The 10741-nt window shown below is 44.0% G+C and overlaps 1 protein-coding gene across 1 annotated transcript in view; it reads left to right on the forward strand.

Moving 5' to 3' along the window:
* Positions 1-6398, forward strand: part of cabin1 (calcineurin binding protein 1) — a 77603-nt gene extending 71205 nt beyond the window's left edge. Inside the window, 1 exon segment of the mRNA XM_042099859.1 lies at positions 4066-6398. Coding sequence (XP_041955793.1) covers positions 4066-4209 — 144 coding nt within the window. The 3' untranslated portion in view covers positions 4210-6398.
* The last annotated feature ends 4343 nt before the right edge of the window (positions 6399-10741 follow it).

Genomic DNA, 10741 nt, shown 5'->3' on the forward strand with positions numbered 1-10741 from the left:
TCTCTGTCTGTGTCTCTCTCTCTGTCTGTCTCTGTCTGTCTGTGTCTCTCTATCTGTGTCTCTCTCTGTCTGTCTCTGTCTGTCTGTGTCTGTCTGTCTGTGTCTCTCTCTGTCTGTCTCTGTCTGTCTGTCTCTGTCTGTCTGTGTCTCTCTCTGTCTGTCTGTGTCTCTCTCTGTCTGTCTCTCTCTGTCTGTGTCTCTCTGTCTGTGTCTCTCTCTGTCCCCCCATTTCTGCCCAATTCCTCAATTTCCCTCTGGATTAATTAAGTCTTAAGTCGTCTGTCATTTTTGTGTACAGTGTCCTTCCCAGGCATGTTTTACACCACCGGTGGTACGCGAGCTGCCACTAGGGGGTACGTGAGATGAAAAGGGCAATGTCGGAAATGTGCTAAAAATGGTTAATTAATTAATAATCGAATTAGTTCATTAATAATAAATCATTTCTAATCGGGTTACAATGATATGGAAACGTAAAGTGAATTCTTTCCTGCGGGCAGCCAGAATATCTGGCGTGTTAGTTTCGTGGAAGTAGGCTATAGGTCAGGGAATGAGGGCTACCCTCTAGACCAAAATCATATAGAGGGCTACTCAACAGAAACAAACAGACCCTCACCCCTTTTTTGCGAGGGTAGTCCTCCTAAATAATAGGCCTACGTGATTTTTACTTTTAAATTACCAATATTGTGTAGGCCTATAAGTATATATTAAGCAACTGTATTTTCGTCTGATTCTTCAATACATTAATATCAATATGCAACACTACCAACATGTTTGTTCAGTTTGTTCATTTCAAAGTTTGCATGGGGAATCTAATCTAAAAAATTTTTAACACAAAAAAAACAAACAATCTTTTTGTGCAATTCATAATTTGGGTTACAATTTGTACCCATTATACCCACCCACCATTATGAATTCAGGGGTTGTTTAAGTTCTGATTTCAGTGGACAATTCGGTTTTAACATTTCAATAGTAATGGCCCACACCACCCTAACTTACGAAAACTCCTTTTAAAGTTATTGCACACCTGAAATCTCTCCATGATCTGACAAAAAAGGTAATGCACGGTCCTGCTCAGTCATGCATGCCACAACATTTTCAGCGCTATTATACGGCAGTAGCCTACGGAGGAGAAAAGGCCTGTGAGCTAAAGCAATTATTTTTCAGTCCTTGAACAATCATGCAAGAACCGTATTTGACGAACATGGAATGGCCACAGAACTTTTACAAAGATATGCTTCCATTGGCTACACCAGACGAGCAAGTTTTTCCCCCCTTTACTGTCTATGCGTGCGAGCAGCGTGTATGCGCACCGCTTCCGTTGTTTAAAGATTGAATGGGAAACAGATTTGGAGCCAAAGGCTAAAATTTAACGCAGCTACAATTTGTAAGGCATCACCAATATCAATTTAATGTTACAGATGTATGGCTACATACATTCTTAAAATGGTTCTGGTCTAGACTTAAATATCTATTGAAAACTTCACAATGGAGCGTGTTTTTAGAGCGTGATCTGCAGGCGATCTGTTGGCTATTTTTAGAAGGTGCGCTGGGGGCGCCTCATAGCCGTCCCGCGGGCACCGTGTTGGAGACCACTGCTATAGGTTATGTAGAAGGCTATGCAAACATGGGAAAACTGTCTAAAATCAGGGACACTGTCCAAAAGGACTAATTAAAGCAGGGATGTCAAAGTCAAATACATTAGAGGGCCAAAAAAACAAATTTGCTACAAGCCGAGGGCCAGACTGGTTCAATGTTTATTAAAACATATTAAAATGACTGCACGTAACCTATTGAACCAAGACGTGTACTGTATTTTATTTAATGATTAAATGAATAATGACTGTGACTGAAGTGCGGGCAAAGTTTGCACAAATGTACGATTTTCCCCATCCTCACCGACCTTGTCATAAAACTTGTTTAAATGATCATATGATGCCTCCTTGCTGCTTTGTCGTCTACATGAGCCTTTCTCAAACTTCTTTGACCTGAGGCCCAGTCAAGGCATACTTTGGGGTCATAGGGCCCACCTACATGAACCCACCCCCTCCTCCCACCCCCCATTAAATTATCATAATGATATCACAATTATTATTATTTTTATACTATATTGCTATACATGCACTTCAAAATAGTCAATGTTTAAAGTGCTAAGATTGTTCACAAAAGTTTGTGAAAACATGCACATCAGAGTACTGCTTTACTAATGTAAAATATAATTAGGCCTACAATAGTGTTTTTGCATTGTTGCATGATGCTTGCATGAGAAATACTTCTCAAAACAACTGCAGTTATATGCCGTTGTTTTGGGATGTTTCCCTCATGCAAGCATCATACACTGATAGAATATTTATATGTTATTTAATTACATTTAATTTGAATGCCTGAATGTAAGGATTCAGGAGACACAATACCAGCTTGTGTGAATGGTAAATGGCGGGTCAGATCATGCGTAAATCACTGATCTGGAGATCTTTAACTAAGACTAATTAATAGTTTTTGGCTGACTTTAATACTTAATGCCAAACAGTGTTTTATATAGTCTGTGCTCTGTTTTTTATGGAAGTTGCATAAATCCACGTCGTTCTATTAAATGTCGTTTCTTAATTAGCCTTCCAATAGGTTGAAGCTTAGCTTTGCTACCAACGTGCACACGCATGCATTGAATAAACGCTCATACCACGACTTAATTCTATGCCTCTATGTTTGATGACACCAAATTAACAAGTATTTCCTACTAAATGCAGAAATGTTTGTTTTCTTTTTCTGTCCGCGGCTCCTTGACCAATTGCGCAGCAAATTATTAGACGATGGCCCGGGAATAATTTCACTCTGCAGACCATTGTCCGCATTGCGGACCGCGGCCCAAAGTTTGACAAATGGTGACCTGCATGCTGCCATATTAAGGCCTTTTTACGGTGTGTTTTAGCCGGATTTTAGCGTGGAAGGCTCTGTAGAAATCTGGCACCCTATTCAACTAAGTTAAACTGAAAGAGCGTGCCGTTCAGACACCAGAATGAATGAGTTCACAGTGACGTTCATCAGGCAGTAGTAGCCTAATACAGTACGTTCAGTTCACGTTCACTCAAAATACATATGAACGAGTGACACTGGGGAGGGGGGTAGCTGAAAGTTGACATCTGCCCTGACTGAATACTGATGAATAATGAAGCCGAGGCCCACTTGCGGCGCCGCAGTGAGTTCGTGGGCTACCGTTGCATTGCGGGGAATGGAGTATTGATGCGCAAAACAGCACCTGGCGGCTGTGGCCTGCGGGCCGGTTCTAATACTAATCAAATATCATCCCGGGGGCCGTAGATAATTCATATCCGGCCCGCGGGCCTTGACTTTGACATGTCTGAATTAAAGCGATCGAAGAGGAGAAGCGAGAGAAACAGAGCAGGAGACGGGTAACGATGGGATGGGGGCAGAATGATGAAGGCGGAGCGCAGGGCGGTAAAAAAAAGGATGAAAACCTAAGTAGGCTATGAGGAGGCATAAAGGCCTCGGCTACAAGTGGATTGGGAGACAGACTGCCCAAAGCCACAGTGCGTGGTTTGCAGTGAGGTGCTATCTAACCAGTCCAATGTTGCTCTCCACACTGTTCTTTTTAGCGTGAGAGCCCATAGACAAGTTGCACAGATTTTGCTATTTGTTATCATATAGCGTGGCTAATTAAACATGATGCCTGGATATATGCGTCAATAGAATGTGTTACTTTTCGGATGGTGGGGGTACGCGAGCCGAGTCAGGGTGTAGCAGGTGGTCCGCGGGAGAAAAAGTTTGGGAACCGCTGTTTTACACCATGGTCCATGTCCATGACCTATACGCATACCCCACATCTCTCTCTCTTTTTCTCTCTCTCTCGCTCTCTCATTCCATGTATAATTGCTTTCTTATTGTACCTTTTCTGTAAGTTCTGCTTTCTTTTCATTCACATGAACTAATTTCACTCTCTTGTTTTTCTTTTTGTCCTCCTGTCCTCCTTTTTCTCCTCTTCTTCTTCTTCTTCTTCTTCTTCTTCTTCTTTCTCTCTATCCCCCTCTCCCTCTCTCTCTCTCTCTGTAGAATGTGATTCTGGCCTCTCAGTCTGCAGCTAATGTGAAGAAAGACACTCTGGCCCAGCCAGCTCTCGAGGTGCAGGAGACGTCCAGCCAGGAGTCGTCTCTGGAGAGCGATACGGACGAGGAGGACGACTACATGGACATTTGAGTGGACGAACAGACGGACACGTTGGACATAAAGGGACAGATGTTCTTCTCTCTTTCCTCTCACCAGCCTCTGCTCACAGTCCTACAAAGGCAAAGAGCTGACTTTGGCTGATATTGAGAGCCAAAACCACCACTCTTTACGTGTGTGCGTGTGTGTGCATCTCTCTCTCTGTAACACACACACACACACACTCACTCATACACGCTCATTCTCACTCATGCTGTTATTCATGCTTTGTCTCTGTTTCTGTTTGTCTCATTCTCCTCTCTCTGTCCTCTTCACTCCTGTCTCTCACATCTCCCCTGTTTTCTTCAATTCTCTCTGTACTTCCTACCTTCAGCTGTGACTTGAGCAAATGCAACGGTACTTTTTTAAACTGCACTTAATCATCAATCTCATCGGGCTGATTTCAGTTCCAGACTGCAACTGGTCTTAAGCCTGGGCTCCATCCCATTCCATCCTCTCTCTCTCTCTCTCTCTCTCTCTCTCTCTGTTCCGGCTTGAACTCTCAGCTGCGCATGTTCTCTCTAGCACAAGGGCTTTCTCTTCTGCCAGTGTGTGTGGCACCGCATCTTGGCACGTCTACGGTCTTGTTCAGTGCTGATGCTCCTGTGATGGCTGGGCATGGATTTATTGTTATTTACTCTTGTTGTTGTTGTTGTCGTCGTTGATGTTGTTCATAATTACTGCTATGATTTTGTAGCTATCCAGCAAAAAGTGCCATTTTAACACTTCCCCGCCAACACCCCCAAACCTCTCAGTGAAATCAGGTGTTTATGCTGAGGCTAATGAGAGGAACTGTCCCATGATGTGGATGAGTGAGGGTGTTCCTGAAACCTATGCAGACGCATGCTTCCCCTGGCTCCGCACCAGTGCTGATGGGGATGTACTGAACTAGTCCAAGTGATCATGTTCAGACATCAGGTTTGAATGTTTCATGTCTCGAAAACATCCGCTCTGTACCGTTGAGGAAAGAACAGGAGCTTCAGGCCCCCTCGCGGTGCCAGTAGGGTAGGATGGACCCATTTCAGCTCACAACTCTGTGTGCGTTAAGGCAGCTTGACCTTTCTTAACCTTCACCACGGTCATCTCACCATACCTGAGGTGCCCCCACGGCAGAACGTGTTCCCAGGCGGCATATCATTCCAGCTCACTCTCGCTCATGTCCGCGCGTCTCCGAGCGTGTCACGAGAGGGACCCTGTTGTCTAGGCGACGCGTCCAGTATAGAGCCCCACACGAGCCTCTTCTCTCGCACCAACCTGTGCAACCCTCTGCAGATGATATCGGTTTACATGTACACTTGCATTTCTACAGTTATCCACCTGTTCTACAATTATCTACCCTTTTTTTTTAATGTAATTTTGTTTAAGCCTTTTTCATGCAGTTTTCTTTTCAGTCTGGCTCTGCAGTTGTCCTCAGTGTTTCTGCTTGTTTTTTTTGTGTGTCATTGGATGTTTTCAAGTTATTTTCAATGACTTTGGTGTTCTCAGTGTATGGTAGCTACATGCAGGTGTTGTCGTATCATGCAGAGGCCCGGGCTGGAGGAGCCACCAGCAGCATTACCCCAGACTTGCACAAGAGCGGCCCCCACTCTGAAACTCCAAGGCTCTGACACCTTTGTACATATCATGGAAGCATCTCAATCACCACTTGTAGCTGCCTAAGCTCAGCAGGAAAGAGGAAACAAAAAAAAAAACAGAAAACAAACAAATGCTCGACTGGTCTATTTTGGAGAATATGGAAGAATACGAAACACACAACACTGACTAAACAAGCGTTAAGACGGCTGAATGTTTTTTTACAGATTGTTTTCTAAGAGAAGATGGTTATTCATGGTATTTTTCTGAAGAAAAAAACTGTCTAAGTATACTTTTTTTAAAAAGAAATAAAGACTTTCTAAAACAATTGTCATTGGGGGAAAAAAGATGTCAGCCAATCATTTCTGCCTAACTTGGATGTTTGTATTTTGTTTGTTTTTTCGGCAATGTAAGATATTGTTTTGTATTCCGCTGCTGCGCTTCTCAAAGGGATTTCCCATGGCTGAGAGCAGTGGGATTCAGCCTGATTGTAAGGCTTTCATTACTATGTCGATGGGTTCAGGGCTGTGGTGGGATTGGATGTTATATTCTGAATTTTGACTTGCTGCATTAAAGTTGTCACAACCAAAAATACACTTGATATACTTCTACCTGGTCCTTGTACTTTTGTGGTTTGTCTCTAGCTCTCTCTCCCTCTCACACACACACATACACACTCAGACACCCATATGTACTATTCCCTCGTTTTACTGAGACCACCCTGCCTCAGAGACAGTCTGTCAAAGAGCCTGTCCACACTGGTGTGAAGTCCTTGACACGAGGGAGGCCATTAACCTTCATTAGCAACTTCCAGAAGTTTCTTATGAAGTGCTGCCAATTTGTCATTTGCCCTCTTTGTCAGACACGCTCGAGTGGCGGTTTGTTTTCTTATGGAGGGGGCCAAATGTGTGCCTGGCCCTCTTAGGCTCAGTCTGGGAGGTGGATGTCGTTGGGAGGGTTGGAGTAAATGGGGGGCTGGGGACAGGAGAGCGTTTATTTGATCTCTCTCTGGACGCTCTCGTTCTTTTCCCCTTTATGCAGCGAAACAGGACGGTGGCCTTCAAGACAACTGAAGGGAGGGATTCCAGTATAGTCTCAACTGAATCACCAGCACTTAAATGTATCCATGGTTGGAATCAGGGAGATCAAACAGGGCTTAGATGTTGCCTCATTTTTAAAAAAAAATGTATGACCTGAACCCGACATGAGGGCATCCCTGTATACCCTGTTTCAGTCCTTGTCCATCTCTCCTGCTCAGGCATCACAGTGTTCATTAGTGTCCCAAGGCCCTCTTTCTTGCTTGGCCGTCTTTTGACGAGGCCTGCTGCCTCAAAAGTGGCCAATTAAGGCATCAAAAGGGCCCATTGCATGGCTAATGTCGACCGGAGGTGTGAGATTTCTCGTCGGCCCACTGCGGGGGCCTTTATGGGGGCCTGGCCACAGCCTGTCTGATCCTGGCCCAGGCTCCTGTGTATTGGCAGCTGTTAAGCCGTTGAAGGGCGAGGGGCACTCCGCACTCTGGCACAGAAAGCAAATGGCAAGAAGACTGACACCTCCCTGAAAGTAGAGCGTTGGTGATAAGAGGCTGATCGATGAGCAGGCTGAGGTGAGCACAGGCTACTGAAGCTGATGCCAGTGAAGTGAAGTTGGTTCAATCCAGTGGGAGAACCTGACATTATTCCCTTCCACAACAGCAAAAATAAAGCCCATATTTTGTCAAAATGAGAGGTATCACATATTCAAAATGTTGTCATCAGATTATAGGCTGTAACTGGTTTTGGAGCCAGGGAATACAACCTATTAAACAGAACATCAGCATGGTTTGCCCAGAACTGGTCCAGAGTTGCTTAAACCTCGTCTTTGTCTCTTAATCTCTAAAGAATGATCTCTGAATAGAGGAATAGCCCAGACATTTCTCCCAAAATCTCTCATTGTCTATTGTCTCTGGAGATACCATTGTGTACTTGACATTGATGCAACAGCGCACTAAGCTCATCAAGGGATTTTAAGCAAGGCCAATTAAATATATGAACACAACAAATCCAGTTCAACATCACTGAAATAGCTTTTTTTTGTGCTACCAACCTTTAATGAAACATTATAACTCTAATAAGTTTCAAAATAATGAGTGACCTAAATGACCTCTAATCATATAAACAGTTGTAATCCCATTGACAAAAACGGTCCGCCAGGTGTTAAGATGTGCATATCCCACACCTAGCCAATGAAATATCTCACTTCTTCGTCCATGTGTTGTCTAGTGGTGTGCGGCTCATAGCACGGAGCTGTAAATGCTGACAGCCTCTGTGCTAACCTCAGTCAGCCTGGACCAGGACCTCAGACAGTAATGGGGTTGACACTACTCCTGCTGAAATGTGCACCTCTACTCAGTTAGTCCAGGGAATCCTCACACTAATGTATCACTTCCATAATGCTCCTAGAAAGCACACAGACAGGCATAAGACTGTGCACCTTCAGGAGACACAGATTGCTACTCAGAGCACACACTCAGAGCCTTACATAAATAAAAGCAAAATAAACTGACAAAGACAAGAATAAGACCACATAGTTAGAATTAGAGATAAAAACATACACTTGTCCCTATAGGGATTCCCTACAATACACCATGCAAAAACAGATTTTACACCTCTCTCAGAGTAACAGCAGACTACTGTATTCTCTTATACAGCTCTAGAATACAATAAGGCTCTGAGTGAGGACCATGTCAATACAATTTCTTTTCTCTTGCTGCATCTGACAAACAATGAGTTTCAGCCATAGCAGAAACCTCTGCCTACATACAGAGGCACTCAAAAATTGGCTCTTGGAAATGTTCCTCTCACAAAAATCTAAACCTGCCTCTCTCTCTCTCTCTCTCTCTCTCTCTCTCTCTCTCTCTCTCCAATCATTGAGCCATTCAATGGTAAAATTGTCATGTTTTTTTCTCAAAGGTGTGAAAAAGAAATCAAGCAAGAGCCACTTTCCTCCTTGGTTTTGGTCATTAACGAGACAAATACACGTCCACTTTGCCCAGGCTCTCTATCCAGCCAGTCAATATTCTCACAGTTTAGGACCAGGCTCTCTGCTTATAAACACCTTGCCTGCCTTCAGCAGCAACTGCTGCTGCTCCCCAGAGGAATATTTAGTCTGCACTTAGTGGTATTGGGTGCGGAGTAAAACACTGTCTCTACCAGGACCACATAGATGTCCCTCGTGTTGACACTCACGCTTTTCTCTTCCTCTCTCTGCTGCAGCCAGGGAAAACACATTGTGTTGTAAGTGCTGTCGTTTTGGAGGCCTGCAACATGTACTGTATGTACTGTATATATTAGACTGTAAATTAACTACCACAGGTATCCCTGGTATTCCCTCACAGGCCTACATTTGAATAGATAGATAGATAGATACTTTATTGATCCCCAGGGGAAATTCAAGAATGTATTCTTTTGTTGGATGCTTTTATCCAATGTGATTTACAGCTGGGGAACAACAAAGCTCCAGTACATTAGGAGCCCGTGGACTAAATACCAGTTCTACTCAGTGTTACAAAGTGCAAAGAGATCAGGCAAATAAGTGCACTATATGTGTGCATAAAGCATGACAGGGTATTAGTGGTGAAATGTCACCCTTCATGAAGTATTCCCAGTTTGTATTTGTCACTATTGCAGACACATGAAAAAAGCACTATAGGTTGTCATTTTGGAGAGCCACCTCACATAGCTACCGTAGATAACACACATTGTATGTGGCCCACAGCCACTGAAGCCTCTGCACTCCTAATCTGACTTCATTGCTGTAGTAGTACAATCCACAGAAGCGCTGCAGACAGTCTGAGGTAATGTACTGGTAACAGTGAACTTGAAGGTGCTTTGGAGGAAATGGATGTAATTTAGGGGAGGGCAGGAGGCTTTTGGGGAGGTGAGAGCCACAGTAGGCTGAGAATGTCTTTAGCATCTCTATGTGTGTGGGGCTAACAGCACCAGGCCCAAGGGTGGAGACACCCATGTGCTGGATAGAGATGTTTGTGGATTTGATTTGGTGGTGGTGGTGGTGGGGGGGTTAATTTACCTCAGTACTTTAGTTTTAATCTGCCATCTTTAGATACACACAAAGACACACACACATACATACAGTGTTCACATTCCTGCACTGACAGATACATGACAAAGGAATAAATGGTAGATGGCTGCTGGTTGAAATGCCCTCTAGAGATTGAGTTTCCAGGGGCCCAATATTGTTTGTCTCAGAGGTTGTGCTTCACGGTGCTAACTGGCTGCTAAGTGCTGGTCCATCCAGCACTGTGCCCATTCTCATGAGCGGACAGGGGAGGGCAGTACCTGGAGGGGGAAACTGCCCCTAATGAGATTAAGCACCCTGGCTTTGTCCTTGTCTAGACTCTGCAATACACAAGCCCCCACTGAGCCTTTGAGAAGCCACCCCCCCCACCCCTCACCTCCATCCACCACCCTCAGGTAAGATTCACCTGGGCTATATGCCCCTGGGGATGGCCGCCTTTAATCTGACCGTTATAGTTTTATGTGCCACTCGCCCTCCTCACTTTCTCTAATGACCAATGAATGGGGTCAAACGGGTTGCCAGATATTGAGGAAGTTATATTTTTTCACCTCAAGGTTTGTTTATAATGTCAAACCAATGCTGAGGAGACATTTGTCCTGACTGCGATGCTCTAGGCCAGTGAGTTATTGTAGTTCTCCCCCATCAGAGAGTTTGTATTGTCACAAATGTACTGGTCTGTAGTTGTGTAGTTCCTGCCGCTGCCAGAGTGAAATAACTGATGGCTTGATTCAATGTTATGAAGAGACATTAAGAGGAAAAAATTACCACGATGACCCACACCACTTTTAATCTGTGCATTTTGTCCAATTTTCCTTTAACAAAATATGTTATCTGCCCAGATCCATTGTAATTCATTTAAATAAAAAATCAGAAGGAT

Source organism: Alosa sapidissima, chromosome 8, assembly GCF_018492685.1.
Source record: "Alosa sapidissima isolate fAloSap1 chromosome 8, fAloSap1.pri, whole genome shotgun sequence".
In the NCBI taxonomy this organism is placed as follows: Eukaryota; Metazoa; Chordata; class Actinopteri; order Clupeiformes; family Clupeidae; genus Alosa; species Alosa sapidissima.